This window comes from Piliocolobus tephrosceles, chromosome 15 (genome assembly GCF_002776525.5).
Source record: "Piliocolobus tephrosceles isolate RC106 chromosome 15, ASM277652v3, whole genome shotgun sequence".
NCBI classification, from domain to species: domain Eukaryota; kingdom Metazoa; phylum Chordata; class Mammalia; order Primates; family Cercopithecidae; genus Piliocolobus; species Piliocolobus tephrosceles.
The window spans coordinates 55,357,073-55,373,175 of record NC_045448.1 but is presented as its reverse complement, the minus strand read 5'-3'; the positions used below and the strand labels follow the sequence as shown (position 1 = coordinate 55,373,175).

The 16,103-nt window shown below is 48.1% G+C and overlaps 1 protein-coding gene across 1 annotated transcript in view; it reads right to left on the bottom strand.

The window, feature by feature from the left end:
- The window catches only part of EML6 (EMAP like 6), a 253,531-nt gene that overhangs the window by 8,253 nt on the left and 229,175 nt on the right, over positions 1-16,103 (bottom strand). Inside the window, exons 27-33 of the mRNA XM_023190182.3 lie at positions 12,574-12,652; positions 11,347-11,476; positions 9,434-9,532; positions 7,971-8,144; positions 4,179-4,387; positions 2,859-3,016; positions 1,796-1,910 (exon numbers count right to left, since the gene is read on the bottom strand). Coding sequence (XP_023045950.2) covers positions 1,796-1,910; positions 2,859-3,016; positions 4,179-4,387; positions 7,971-8,144; positions 9,434-9,532; positions 11,347-11,476; positions 12,574-12,652 — 964 coding nt within the window. The remainder of the gene's footprint in view (positions 1-1,795; positions 1,911-2,858; positions 3,017-4,178; positions 4,388-7,970; positions 8,145-9,433; positions 9,533-11,346; positions 11,477-12,573; positions 12,653-16,103) is intronic.

Here is a 16,103-nt window from a genome sequence, read left to right as displayed (position 1 = left end):
ACAAACAAAACACAAGTAACTTGGGAAAATGCCTTTGCAGGGTTAATATTAAAACAGGAAGGGGTGAGAAGTGTTGTTTTTGTTTTTGAGACAGGGTCTCACTCTGTCACCCAGGTTGGGGTGCAGTGGTGACATCTTGGCTCACTGCACTGCAACCTCTGCCTCCCGGGTTCAAGTGATTCTCCTGCCTCAGCCTCTCCGGTAGCTGGGACTTCAGGTGCCCACCACCACACCCGGCTAATTTTTGTGTTTTTAGTAGAGATGGGGGTTTTACCATATTGGCCAGGCTGGTCTCGAACTCCTGACCTCAAGTGATCTGCCTGCCTTGGCGTCCGAGAGTGCTGGGATTACAGGTGTGAGCCACCACGTCTGGCCAGTGTTTTGTTTTTAACAACAAACCGTCCATTCCTAATTGCTCTTCTCCACCCTTTCACTTTGCCTTTTCTCCATCAGCTACCTCAGGTGAGAGCTTCAGCACAGACCTGACCTTCAGCACAGCTCTCACCTGGGTGAGAGCTCCATCACCCAGCCTCTGCTAGAATATTCCAGTGACTGCAGAGCAAAGCAGCCAATTCCTGTTCTTGGACAGCTCAAACTCTTAGTAAGTTCTTCCTTCCACTGAACGAAAATCTGCTTCCTGGCCAGGTGTGATGACTCACGCCTGTAATCCCACCCCTTTGGGAGGCCGAGATGGGTGAATCACCTGAAGTCAGGAGTTCAAGAGCAGCCCGGCCAACATGGCAAAACCCCATCTCTACTAAAAATATAAAAAATTAGTTGGGTGTGGTGGTGGGCGCCTGTAATCCCAGCTACTTGGGAGGCTGAGGCAGGAGAATCGCTTGAACCCAGGAGGCATAGGTTGCAGTGAGCTGAGATCACACTGCAGCACTCCAGCCTGGGCAAGACAGCAAGACTGTCTCAAAAAAAAAAAAAAAAAAAAAAATCTACTTCCTGATAACTTCCAGGCTCCAGGTGTAGTCCTGCCTTCATGTCCCATAACTACCCTTCCAGGTGGGCATCACTTAGCTATTTAAGAACAAAATCCCCCGTTTTGAATCACGTGGTATTCCACATCCGGTTTGTCTTTTTCATGGAGAGCATCTAGAAAGCAAATTCTTAGCCCGATATTCAAAAACATAAACACAAGGTATTCGATAGAGGTTTGGAGATTGGCTTTTAAGTGCATCAAATCTCCTGGGGGAATTGAAATAGAAGGAAATAGAAGGGAACATACAGGTCAAGGCCCCATCCCTGAGATTTGGATTCAGATTTTGGTCCAGTCCCAGGTGGATGCCCGGACATCCACATTCTTTAAAACTCACCAGTTGTTTTGGATGTGCTGCCAAATGTGAGTTGGAAACCAATGGCTTTGAGTCAGACAGTTTAGTTTGGTGGCCCTTACCTCTTCCTTATTGACCCTATAACTTAGGGCATAGGCAAACTATTTAGTATCTCTGAGCTTATGAGAATATCATCTATAATACCAGTAGCTAACATCTCCTGAATGGGAGCATGTGCCAGGCAAGATGAAAGGCACTGTCAATGTATAAATATGTGACCCTCATGACAAACCTGTGTACTGGACACAAAAACATTAAGGAACACACCCAAGGTCACCCAACTGGTTCTTCCTGGGGGAGTCTGACTCTCTTAAGCTGCTTCCCACTACAGCACAATTCACATCTTGAAGCCTTGTTTCAAGGATTAAACCAGTCCAGGGAAAGTGCCTGGCTCGGAAGGTACCTACACTTCCCCCTTCCCTGGCCCAGCCCCCAGGAGAGCTGGCTGTGCTCACTTTTCCACGGCACACAGAGCGCACACACTCCACCAGCTGCCCAGTCTCCAGCTGAAAGGCCCGGCAGCGCTTCATCTCCTGGTCCCACAATTTTACAGCACCTCCTTCTTTGGTCCTAAAAAAGATTGAAAGGGACTCAGGCTGTTAACCCTCATCCTAAGACCCACTCCTGCCTCCAGGCCTCTCCTCTCTTTCCCAGGCATCAGGGTCCTGGCTGGTTGGAGCCCAGAAGGACAGTCCCTCGGGGGCCTGGACCCTCCAGGCAGCCTCCCTCTTAGACCCTGCTGCTGAGCGATCCCAACCTCCTGAGCTTGCAGATTTCCTAAAATGCCTTCGAATGCTACTATCTTGGGAGGAAAGAAAACGTAATTTGGAAATTCAGACTTTTTATTAGATTAGAACACAGAAACGTTTCTCCTGTGTTCAGGCTTTGCTTCCACATCTCCCCTCTCCTTCCTCCATTCCTCCACAGAGCTACCAAGAATAACATTTTATCAACAGCAAAGTCACTGTGGTTTGTTCAAGAATACCTCTCAAGATTTTGTTTTTAATTTTTATTAATTTATTTTGAGATGGAGTTTCGCTCTTGTCACCCAGGCTGTAGTGCAATGACACAATCTCGGCTCACTGCAAGCTCCACCTCCTGGGTTCAAGCCATTCTCCTGCCTCAGCCTCCCAAGTAGCTGGGATTACAGGCGCCCACCACCATGCCCAACGAAATTTTATATTTTCAGTAGAGATGGGGTTTCACCATGTTGACTAAGGCTGGTTTCGAACTCCTGACCTCAGGTGATCTGCCCACCTTGGCCTCTCAAAGTGCTGGGATTATAGGGGTGTACACCTCTCTCGGGTTTTTAAACTACCATCAAACCACCTTTGCACTCCTCTCTTCCTTCTGAGGATCTTGATCTAGGGCCCTCTTGGAGAGAGAGCAGACTGATCTTCCTAAAGCAAAAAAGATAGGAGGATGACAATCTGCATTTTCTCCAAGTTGGGGACACTTGTCAGTTTCTCCCAAGATAACAACAAACGACAAGTTGTTTCCAAAGGAGCTTTGGCTTACGGCCGCTCTTTTCCGCCGGTCACTATGAGTCCATCCCGAAGGGTTGTGTACATTGTGAACACGGGGCCTGTGTGAGCCTTGGCCACCAGCCGGATGAGGAAGTGGTCCTTCCACACGTAGACGTCTCCATTGATGGCACCCGTGAAAGTGAGGTTGTTCTGTAAACAAAAGAACATCTTCTATACCTGGAACACACTCAAGCTGGTCCCTCCCCAGGCATCCGTTTTCTCATTAAGGAACCACAGCTAGAGACGCAGACATGCCAAGGTGGTTTGATCTTTTTGTGCTAAGGAAAGCAGCAGAAATTGCAGAGAAACCACCGAGAGCACATCACAAGGTAGTCCACCTGGCTTGGAAATTAACTATATGTAATTGGCTTGGGCATTTGACTTCCCCTCTGAGCACAGTTATGCCTTAGCAAGGACTTCTCTTCCGTGAGCACTGCCCCAATGACAGCAGGGGCAGGGGCAGACTCCAGCGAAAGGACACTTTCCTGGCTCCTCTGTGAAAGGGAGAAACCCACTCCTGGAGGACCATGAAGTGACTGTGTTCCAACATGTCCCCATTTTGGATCCTGCATTGGCTGAGGGCACCCCATAGCTCAGTTAAGGGTGGCAATTGGGGGCATCTGTGGCACAAGAGGGCTGGGAAGAAAAAGGATCATTATCTAGCAGTGGAAATTGGTCCCAATATTCTCTGGGGCTTGCAAGTCAGGGTTGCCCTTACAACAACAAACCTCCTGTCCTAGGTGGGTGTCCTACCTTTTCCGGTTAATATTTTAAGAAAAAAAAAATATTGGCCGGGCGAGGTGGCTCACGCCTGTAATCCTAGCACTTTGGGAGGCTGAGGTGGGTAGATCACCTGAGGTCAGGAGTTCGAGACCAGCCTGGTCAACATGATGAAACCCTGTTTCTATTAAAAATACAAAAATTAGTGAGGCATGGTGGCGGGCGCCTATCATCCCAGCCACTTGGGAGGCTGAGGCAGGAGAATCACTTGAGCCTGGGAGGTGGAGGTTGCAGTGAGCCGAGATTGCACCACTGCACTCTAGCCTGGGTTACAGAGCAAGACTCTGTCTCAGGAAAAAAAAAAATCTATATATAGATATATAGATCTAAATATCTATATATATATTGTCAACCCACCCACATGTGCTACAGAAACGGAACAATGGTTGCAAATAAGCCAGTACAGGAGCTAATGTGGAAATGGCTTTCCTGCTGTTTTCAGCCTCTTGGCCAAACTCCCCTCCTGCCCACGCCCATGCCCATGCCCAGGGGGCCTGGGTCCCCTTCTCAGGGAGCAGCTGCTAGAACTCACAGCACCGAAGGCCACGGAGAGCATCGTCTGCATTTTGGCAGCTCCCAGGGACCCAATGACCCCTTTCTTGTAAAGCAAGGCGCTGCCTGCCAGGGTCCAGAACTTCATATGTTTGACCCCGACAGATACAAACTGCGTGTCTGAGTCGGGGCGAAATTCCACCACGAATATGCGCTCCAGGTGACCCCCTCGGCTGGCAACCTTGGCACCTGTGTGGGTGACAGAGTCTGGTGAGGCTCCTCATTGCTTCATGGGCCAGGCAGGGGGAGCCACAGCCCAGGCGGTCACCACCCCAGCAGGCTTGGGCATGCCTCAGTTCTTCTTTACAGCACTTTCTCTCTCCCCTTCAGATACTACTCCCAGGTAGCAATGGGGAAAGTGTTTCTGGGAAGTTTCCAGAGCAGCAGGTGCTGGTAACAGATCCCCGCGCCCAGGCATTCATGAACGTAGCAGGAAAGGATGGCCTGTGAGACGGAAGCTTCTAGACATGAGAAGGCAGCAAAGTGGCTTAAAGATATCCCCCATGCCCCTTCCATCAGTCCCCAGCATCACCACAGGAGTCATCCCCGCACAGGACGACAGAGCTGCTCCCAGAGTGCCACTGGGACTCACATTCCTCTAGACAGCTTTTCTTTTATTTCTAAGATTCTCCTGCATTTTCTTTCTTTCTTTCTTTTTTTTAAGCTCCCCATTTTCCTTTGTATTTTGTGGTGTTTAGGTTTAAATTTTTTTTTACCTTTTAAGTACTAGTTTTTTCCTCAACCCCATTTATTTATGTTTTTGACTGCTCTTGAATTGTATTTAACCTTCGTCTTAATAAAATTCCAGCTCTACCATTTACTTGTAGAACAACTTTAGACAAGTTATTTAAGCTCTCTGTGCTTCGGTTTCCTTACCTGTAAGATGGGGCTAATAATCGTTCCTATTTCGGAAGGTGCAGTGCAGATGAAAAGAACTGACCTAGGTGAAGCCCTGAGCACAGTGCTTGATGATCTGCGTAATCATTTCTTAGCCAGTATTATTATTAGTAGTAACAGTATTATCATCATAACTCCTTTAGCCCCTTTTAAAATTTCTTGGCTTCTATTCTTTTAGCCTGTATTTTAAACCCACCTTTTTAAAAATCTCATTATTTTTAAGCTCTCGAGTTTTAAATTTTTGTTTTAAAACTGTTACCCTTTAACTTACTCTGTTTTTGTTCCAATTTCTTAATTGTCACCCCTCCCTTGATTATTCACACACATATTTGTTTCTTCTTCGTTCTCATCACTTCACGTATGTTTTTATGACAGCTGTCTAGCACCGTGGTGGTGGGTTTTGGTGTAGCTGGGCCCTCTGATACTCCCTCAAAGAATCTCTTTCCAGGCGAGGCTGGGGAAAGCCACAGAGTCCTCGCAGCTGTAATTCTGTCTGCATATGGAATCCCTGACTTACTGTAACAGACCTCTCTCTACTTACGGCTCAGAGGTTTTAAGATCCACGATCTTCAAGGACACCATAAACAAAGTAAGGCAACAGACGGGAAGAAAGCATTTGCAGTGCTTGTAAGATTCAGAGGATTAACACTGAAGATCTATAAGGAACTACAAATTATAAGTAAAAGACAAACAACCCTCCCACCTCAAGTAGTAAAAGGATTTGAGCAGGTGAATTACAAAAGCAGCATACAAGTGAGATGGAAAGAGGATCCAGCTCACCAGTCATGGCAGAAGTGCAAACATACAATGAACTGGATATTTTTTTAAGGCCACTGTTTGTATTTTCCTTGTTTTCATTTCATGGACACTTATACTTGTGGAGACCCCTGTATCCCTCCTTGCATTGGTTTCTAGTCTGCTTAGAGCAAATTACACATATACCTAGGACCTGACAACATGGATTTTATGTAATAAGTTCATTTTTAGTTCTATTTTATTTTTACCTATACACACACACACGTTCCCCAAAATAATCCTCTAATAAATGAAGAATGAATAATAGGCTCTGGTGATATACAGAATGTATATAAACCTCCTCAAACACAGGGTATTTATCTGTAAGTAAGACTTGAAATGAAGGCAAACCCACACTGGAGAAGGAAGGGAGGAGAGATGACATGTCTGTGGTCAACCCGGAAGAGGTGGTGGCTGGTGATATGTCAGATATCAGCACTGGCTCACAACCCTCTGCACAAACAAGAGCAGGCTCCTCTTTTCCCTGGGAGCTTGTTTAAAAGCCCTGGCTCCTCTAAACCTCCCCTGGGAGGTCAGAAGGGACCCTAGGTGAGCAAGAGTCTGCTGGGGCAGGCCAGAGCGAGCAATGCTTGGAGGACAGGTAGAGGGAGTGAAAACTGTGAGCCTGAACCTAAAGAGACAAGGCTGTGCAGCGGGACCAGTGTGAGAGCTTTCTTCCAAGGATCTAGGAACAGAGTTAGCAGCACAAAAGGAAAACATAATGAAGCAATTTATGTCCCCACATGAGGGGCTTTATGCAAGAGCTTTCTGACAGCATGTGGGCTGCCTTGTGACGTGATGAGAACCACACCCTTGAAAGTATTCAAGCACAGGACAAAGGGGTGCATTTGGAGGAATTTCTCCTTAGGATGGGTCCGGACTGTGCAGGAAGTCTTCTCTAGTTCTTCCCATTCCAAGATGCTCTATATCTATCATTTAAGAGGCTCAATTTCTCTGGGCTGAGTCTGGTCAATCAGTTGGCCACCTGACATCACAAGGAATGAATCTGCACCCCTGAGATACTGACTATACAGCCTGGGTGAGAAGATACTGACTATACAGCCAACTGGGTGGGATATACTGGCGAACAAGAGAATGGGAAAATGTGGTTTCCCAGAAACATGAGAGATCATGTCACCTTCCGAAGGAATATGGTATCATCACAAATGTCTGCAAGCTGTCAGCCTCTTTTCCTCACATGGGGTGCTTAGGAAGGACTGGAACTTTCCTCCCATTGTGCTGATCTCTTTACAGTCTCCACGCACCACCCCCTCCACGGGAAGATGAGGAGATAATGGGACTCCAGAGCCCTGGATGGGAGAAGTGCCACCCCTACGCTTGCCTGGTAGAGCGTGTCCCAGATACAGGCTGCCCGGCTGCAGACAGACCTCATTAATGTCCTGACTAATTGGATCCACTTTTGCCAGGGCAGTACCCACCCTGAGAATATATGTGGAAGATTGCACATCTTTAGTTCTAAGATGACCATACATTCAGTTGCACCTGTGTGTGTGCATGTGTGTGAGGTGTGTGTGCATGTATTGGGGGAGGACAAGAAAGAAATCCTGTTACAGTAAATGTAAACCTTGATCGTAAGATAAATCCCTATTTCAAACATGTTAAAATGTTAAAAAAAAATTTAATTGTTCTGAGGCTATGATAAAACATTATCCCATTTCCTAAACTAAAGCAGACAAAGTGATAAGGCTGTAGTAGGATCCAGGGGCCATCAGAAAGAGCACGGAAGACAAGGACCCTTGGGTAGGAAGGTGGCTAAGACAGATGTCTGGGAGGCTGCTGCCCTCCGAGGAGGAGGGCTGCCAACATTGGGGCACCTCCCCAGAGCCCCTTCACTAATGGGCCCTAGAGTTCCTGGCCAGCCTCCTCCTGGCCCTGGGACCCTGGGATGCACTGGCATCAGTGGGGCAGCTATACCAGGATCCCCAGTGCCCTGTTTTCCACTTGCCCAGCAGCAGTCAGTGCCTACGGCAGGCTTTGGAGTGAGGCAGATCTGGGTTCGAGCCCAGTCCATGCCACAGGCAGACACCCTGGAGGGACAGAAAACCCAGTGCTGGTTTACCTTCCTGCCATCGCCAGACAGTGATGGTGTGCTCAGGGTCCACTCCCACTGACACCAGGAGCTTTCCGGTCGCACTGAAGTTGACATAGTTCACCCCCTTGGAGTGGAAGCACCGCAGCATGGAGAGGGTGTGTTTGGTCATGGCGTCCCATACGTGGATGGAAGGTGTTGTCCCTGAGTGTGGAGAGGCATGACAAAGAAGACTGATGAATGGCAGAGCCAAGGCAATGGTTATGTTCATGTAAAAGCCTTTTTTGTTTGTTTGTTTAGATGGAGTCTTGCTCTGTTGCCCAGGCTGGAGTGCAGTGGCACCATCTCGGCTCGCTGCAACCTCCGCGTCCAGGATTCACATGATCCTTGTGCCTCAGCCTCCTGAGTAGCTGGGATTACAGGCGCGCACCACCACAACCAGCTAATTTTTGCATTTTTAGTAGAGACAGCATTTCACCATGTTGGCCAGGCTGGTCTTGAACTCCTGACCTCAGGAGATCCGCCTGCCTCCCAAAGTGCTGGGACTATAGGCGTGAGACACTGTCGCCCAGCCTGTAAAAAGCCTTTTTTAAGACGAGTGTTTAGGGGTGTTACAGTCATTGGGCATAAAAGACCTATAGCCTGACCTGGCCAGAGGAGAAAGACTACAGGAAATTTGCTTTTAAAGGCAGAGCCCTACAGACATTTATGTTCAACACACACACGTGTGGAGGATTTTATACGAAGGAAACTGGTGAGGTCAATGATTTGTATCTGCCATTCGGCAAGATACAATCAGCAAACATGATAGAATGATATGATTTTGCTGTGCAGATTCAAACTACTCACGGATGGAACAGCCTTACCTGGGGTTTCCGTAAGATCACCTGCATTGGGTGAGCAATGGCAATGAGGAAGCGTCAAGGGAAAACAATAGCTAAAATAAGTCACGTTTCCAACAGTGAAGCACTCAACACCAGCATCAGAAAGTTCCAAATTAAACTTAAAAATGGACATGGATTCAATGAAAACAAGCAGGAAGTTGTAAAAATCGCTCTTGAGATGACAAAGCAAAAACAAACTTCTCATAAATGTGAATCAGTTCACATTTGTCACTGGCAGTTTCCCAGGGCACAGGGGGTCCAGGCACACTTACTGAAATCTACCCTGGCCAAGCACAATCACCAGGCTTCAAAACACACGGAGTTCTTGACACTTGGGGTCTGAAAAACTATTCTTACAAGTCCACAGGGATGGGGCCATCGTGTATTCGGACTCTCAGGAGCTGGTCAGACACCGTGGTCCCTCAGAATCACAGTCACTGGATGTGTCAACTCAGGTGACACAGATACATTCAGGACTCAAAAAATCAACAGCAACATCAACAAGAAGGGATGGATGTAAGCAACCCACCCAATCCCTCTCCCAATAACTGCTGACAAGTCAGTGTCCCTGCAAGCTGGGAGAGCCTCAGCTGCCGCAGGACCTCCTACCTATCTGGCTGGTGGCCACCACGTTTCTGTACTTCGGGTGCTGGTTCACTGTGAGACACAGGATGTCATCCGTATGCTCCAGATAGAAGCTCTGGCTCCCTGGGGGAGAGAGATCATGGGAGGGTGAACAGTGGAACCTAAAGACCTTTTAGGGCAACTCCAAAGCATCGTGTAGAGTCTTTGGATACTCGTTATAAAAGTGACAGCTTACAGCCCTCAAATTCTCACTTCCAGAATCACACTTGGGGAGATGAAGGATCATCTTTTTGAAATATTCATATTCTGTTTTGGGTCCGGGAGAAGGGACGCTAGTGTCTGTTTTCTGATACATTCAAGCTGCTCTTCGATACTTCCCACTGCTCTGTGTGGGTGCAGAGAACAGTTCAAGTACAGAGGCTTCCAGAGACCACAATGATGAAGGTCAGAGTTTCCTCCTCTCCATGGCACAGGAGTGGGCTTCTCAACGTCCACATCTGGGAAGAAGTAGGGGTGGGTGCCTGGAGATGATGTTTCACTGAGCAAAATGGTACCACTTCTTCATGTGGAATATGAAACTCTCAGGGACTCATCATCTTTATTTACCAAATGCCAATCCACTTGGGAGCCTGGACGGCACAGGTGATGGCTTTACCCCGGAAAGCCCTAACTCGACATACGCCATGGGAAGTGGAAGAAAGAGCACTTCATCATCTATCACAGCAAATGGGTTTGCTGACTTCCAAAGTGGCCAATTTAAACCCACCCAAATGCTCAAGAACCTAAAGATGAAAGATGGTGTAGACACACAAGGAAGGCGTGTACTGCTACCAATATGATGGCAGGGCTAGAAAGTGAAGAAAATATATACACAATGTCAAGGTCCTCCTCCCTCAAATACCACAAATCAACATGTGCCCAGTGATTTCACTGGCTAAATCTATGTATGAACAACTACACAGAATTGACAAAGAGCAAGAATTTAAAATGAAGGGTTTTTTTTCTTCCTTGAGGCATGAGCAAATAAGGCAAAATGTGAACCTGTTTAAATCTAGTGGTAATGATACAGCTTTCTGTTAATTTCTGAATGATTCTTTTTGTTTGAAATGTTCTTTTTTTTAAAATTTGAGTCATCATGTGGTTTGAGTATTTTTTTTTTTTTTCTTTTTGAAATGGGGTCTTCCCCTCTGTTGCTCAGGCTGGAGTGCAAAGGCACGATCTTGGCTCACTGTAACCTCCACCTCCCAGGTTCAAGCAACCTCAAACCGGGTTCTCCTGCCTCAGCCTCCTGAATAGCTGGGGCTACAGGCACCCACAACCATGCCTGGCTAATTTTTGTATTTTTAGTAGAGACGGGGTTTCGCCATGTTGGCCAGGCTGGTCTTGAACTCCTGACCTCAGGTGATCCGCCCACCTCAGCCTCTCAAAGTGCTGGGATTACAGGTGTAAGCCCCCTCACCGGGCCTGGTATTTTTGTTTACTGTTTAATTGTTTTCATTCTCATTATAAATGTGGCTAAACTGTCAAAATACAATTTGAAAAATCTGAGCTGTTAAAAAATGGCTCATTGTAGAAATGAATAGGCAAAGTTCTGTGCTTACTTCTTGGTTATGGTCTCTAAGGAATTCCTCCACTCCTTACACCCTGTCTCTGGCTTCTCTCCATGGCTCTCGGTTACAGAGGCTGGTGTCAACATGGAGGCCTTCTCTCTAAGGCCTATGACAAGGTGAGGTCAAGCTCTGGTCAGAAAGGGAGAAGGCTCTGGCTCTGGTGACTGAGCCTGAGCATTACCAGGCCTAACTGATACCATGCTGGAACTGGGGGAACGGCTCTATAAAGGAAGGAAAATGCTTAAGCTTTTGGGCATCTGAAGAGTGGGGAAAGCATGTAAAAAAAAAACTAAAAGAAAAACCTGTATTTTTTAACCCCCTGGTCACCTGTCGAGAGGTTCTGAACGATGCCAGCCGCCGCCGTGTGGAAGATGATGTCGGTGCCATCATTAAGGTAATGCAGGTTATTTCGACAGTCGAATCCTCTGTAGCCAAACACGTGGTCTAGAGCCAGCTCCTGCGTTCACACACACAGATCAACATGACCCTCAGAGGAAGGAAGGGAGATCCGAGGGACACGCCCACATCGCGTGAGCGGCCTCGTGTGTCCCGGGAATGGTATGGCTGGTGAGGCCAACACACGCTCACTGAAAACATTCTGCTTCTTGACTGGCTGAGAAAATGCAACCCCTTCTTTAGTTTCCTGAAATGCTGGGGTGGCAGGCTAACACACAGAATCACCGTGACTTTCCAAAAAACCCAGATTTACTTCCTGGCTCTGTCGTTGTGCCAAAGTCCAGAGATTTGATGCCCTGTCAAGAGTACCTAGCAGTTTTGTGTCTGTGCCTTGGCGGGCACTCCGGGTGAGCTGAATGGCGGCTCAGAGGTTTGCTCTAATAAACTCTCAACGCGCCAGGGCGGGCAGAGCAGAACACAGAGACAAAGGCCATGCTCGTTCTGCCGCCTGGTGCTTGCTCTACAAAGTTACTACATATGTGCCAGTTTTCCCTCCCAAACTAGATACTGTTAGGGTTTCTAGTCTTTCTCTTCTTCCTGTCTTGTCTTCTAAGACAAAGAACAGTGGCTGATTCAGATCAGTTCTTAGTCCAACACAGACCTCTCGGGCAGCTCCTCTGTGCCTAGCATGGTGCAGGTGGTAGGAGGCGGTATAGGCAGGGAGCTGCAGGAAGGTTTCGGGTGAGAAGCATCAGGAAAGACTGCACAGAAAAGACACCAGGGAAGGTCTTGGAAGGACCAGGGTACTGGGAGCTGGCAGGAGGAGCCTTCCAAGCAGAAGGAATGACAACACAGGGACTTGAAAGTCCCAGGCAGCTTCCGAGAACACAAGCAGTGGGTTTGTGGGGCTGGAGATTTGCACTGTGGTGAGGAATCATAGGCAGTAAGCTTAGAAGGTGGCTCTGGGTAAGGTTTTGAAACCATGAACTTGAATCCCATTGGCAATGTGGGACTCTCCCAGGTCTGAGGGAGAGGGGACAGAAGACAGCCAAGGGACCCGCTCCATTTCACTTAACTGTCTGGGACGTGCAGATGGGGCTGTCCACCAGGTAGGTCTTACAACGTCAATATCAAATTAGAAGTAATTGTTTAACTTACCTCAACCAGTTTCTTTTTTTTGGTGATATTGTTCTTCTGCAGTTTCTCAGGCTGGGGAGCTGCTCGGCTAACGGGTGGCCTGGAAGAGACAGCGGCCAGAGGAAGCACAGCGTTGAACGAGGGCTGCAAGGCTGCCTTCCTGGTGCAGCCTGTCTAGGCCAGTGCCGGCCTCCTCTCTCCTCCCGCCTGAGGCCCCTCCACCTGGCATGTGTTCGGTCCTGCCCTCCTCTTTCCCTCCCCACCTGCCCTGGGACCTGGCCTGAATTCACAGGCACTGGGTTGGACCTCCTCCCTCTGCTTCACCTTCTCCTGGGAGCAGGAAGACCACATGGGCTTGAAACAAGAGGTTCAAAACCAAGGAGGGGCCTGACCATGAGGGGAGAGAGGCCACATTTCCTGGACTTGCTGACCTTTTTCAGACAGGGATGTGATCATGGTGTTCAGAATTAAGTTGTCAATGGCCATGGTGTGGTGTGAAGTGGCACTTACAAGCCAGGCTTCGGAACGGGCCCTAAGGACCACGTGCCAGGTGCCTAGGTCGGCCTCACTTCTCAAACAGGCAGGCAGGAAGCGGAGGGACAGGAGACAGACGGCACTCGCGCCTCCCACTCCACCCTCGCCTCAGGACTCGGGTCTGCCTTCAGCTGTTACCACACCAAAGGTTGCCTTTCCCACCTCAGTGTTGGGGACTGGGGCCTCCAAATTGAATGAAGAGATTTTATAACGTGTAAGCCCTAATGGAATCCTAGATGAGTACGCCGGTTCTTGGTCATGTGGGGTTTCCTTAAATGAGATTTCTCTATGGATGGGTGGAGAGAGAGAACTGTACCAGCTCCCACCGCATGTTCCAAAGTAATTAGTTATTGCTCCCGGGATATGCAAAGAGAAGGATTACCTTGATCCCCTTGTAAGCAGCAAACAAAGCCAAGTGAGAAACTTAGTACGGTTTAGAGCCGTATTAGCAACCACCTCATTCATGCACAAGCATTTTCCAAGTGAACAGACATTCCTGTGTGGCACACACCATGCTTCCCCAGCATGCCAGCAAAGAACTAAAACAGAAATGAAAGAGTGCACCAGTCTACAAATTCAGAAGGCTCATACCCCGGCGTCTCTGGGCAAACTCTGCACTAAAGCGCCTACAGAATAGGGAGAGAAAAGGAAGCTTTGTCAATGCTTCCCGCACACTCTCCGTGACTTTACGAATGCGCCCGGGGACTCTGCTTACTTCAGAGTGTGCTGGGGAGAAACTTGCTGTCAGAAAAACAATGACATCTTCCTGGATGTCGTGGGGAGTTATGTACAATGGATACTTTGTTTCCAAATCAAGTTCAACTCATAATTTAGCCTAATAATTCCCCGTGTTTCTTGGTAGGTCAGCTTGCCTGCTCCAATGGCTTGCGGGGGTTCTTTTTGTGTGCAGGGGAAGACAGGGTATCTTTATTTTCTCAGAAACTCTTCAATCAAAACATGTTATGCAATCATAAGTGATAATTGGACCAAATGGTATTATAATCACCACTGAAGAATGGGTAGAGAGCACAGCTCTGCAAAACGACACCCCCGGCTGACATCATCGCCACCAAATTGAGCAAAATTGGGAGACTGGGGGCATGCCAGTTCTCACAATGAGACACTTCCTTCACATTAATTATCGCTTCCCAGGACATCTGCTCTTTCTTCTGTTTTAGTGGGACTTTCAAATGAAATCCGTGGGTTTCTTCTTTCACCTAAGAATGTTTAAGTGTATGACAAAAGCAAGCCAGGGGCTATGAGGAGAGCAAGAGGACACTGGAACTATGGCATGGCTCATAAGGCATAATTCGAGGATACACACAGGGCTCGTTTTCAGGGGACACGCAGGTTGTATAATATGTCATATATTATACAGTGAATATAGAGTATGCATACAAGCACAAACACCGTGTACTTATATATACAGGAGATTGTATATATATACACAGAGGCAATCCGATGCTTTTTTTTTTTCACCTTGATTTTCAGAAAAAAACCGAAAGGTAAAGCAATCTCAATGTTTCTTTCTCATTTCGCAAGCATATGTTTACAGCTGTATTGCTTCAAAACTGAAGATGAGAGGAGCAAGGGGAAGAAACCTGCATTGTGGCAAATTCAGCGGATTTTAAGTATTGACCCTTTGCGGTTGTGGGTTCCGCGTGAACACTTAGTACTGGATGTTCACCGAACACCTATGTTTTTCTCCAGAGAGGTGTGAATACTTACTTGACAATTCCCTGCCTCCAAAGGAAAGCAAGTTAAAACACAATACACGTATTAAAGGCTTCTTTCCAGGTATCTATAAACAGTGTTCATAACATCAAATATGGGAGGGACTGCCAGAGGCTTCACACACAGCCAAACACTGGAGGTTTAACATTTCTCTGTGGATCTAAATCCTTCTAGATTCAAATTCCATCAGAAATGGGACTCTGAAAAGCTTTGCTGAGGTGGGAAAGAGTGGAGGCATGAGGACATTCACTCACTTTCAGTCCCATCAACGCATTCGAGTTGGTCATTCCCAGCTGGCACAGGAGTGCGAGGAAGGCCATGGGCACAACCGGGCATTGGCAGGGAGACCCAGTGGGGCCAAGAGCTGGGAAGGTGAGAGGTTGAGAGACTGGAGGCGGGAGGAGCAGAGACACAAAGGGACCTGGTGGGGCAAGTAGGCTTTGAGGTGATTGGGCGGGGGGGCAGGGTGGGGGGAATAAAGGAGGAAGAGCTTCCACTGGGCAAGAAATTTAAGGAGGGAACCTGGCAAGACAGCAAACAAACTGGATAAACAGGAGAGAGGGTGGCAGGCAGGCCTAAACTCTGGAGAGCAGGAGAAGCCTGCCAAGGAAGACAGAGTGAAGGCAGGAAGCCCAGGGAGAGGCCTGTGAACTCCAGCCCGGGGCTTGGTGTTGAGTAACAAGTCGGCCCTGCTCTTCAGTGCCTGTGGGGAGCGTCACAACCCTACACTCCCTGTGGAAACAGGTGGCACATTCTGTGGGCAGGGCAGGATCATGGGAAGGCCAATTCCTGCTGTCATCCCACTGCCCAGCAGCTGGGCTGCTGAAGAGAAAGCTTAGACTCAGCTGAAGATGTGGGGAGTGTTATCCTGACAGGCGCTCTTGCCCTGCACAGACCCCCAAGGCAGGCCAATGCCTGGGTACTTGTCCCTCCTTCCCCCTCCCCAAGGCACTGGGCTGACAGAGCAAGAGGTAGAGCAGAGCACACAATGACCTGAAAGGTGTAAGAGCGTTCAGGGCCAACGTGCTCAGGGAAGCTTCTGAAACCACTGAGGTCACGAGTCAGTTGCAACCCAAGATAAACTACAACATGAGAGCCAACTGGGGAGTGAGGCTTGGACAGCCTGTGAGAAACCAAGTCGTTCCAACCAGTTTCTATAAAGAGGGGTGTGGGTGTGGGTGTGCGTGTGGGGAAACTCAGATCCATCTAGCCAAGAAACGCAAGTTTGAAGTTGTTTTGAGTCGTGTTCATCAGACAATATTCAAAGTGTCCTTGGAGGAAAC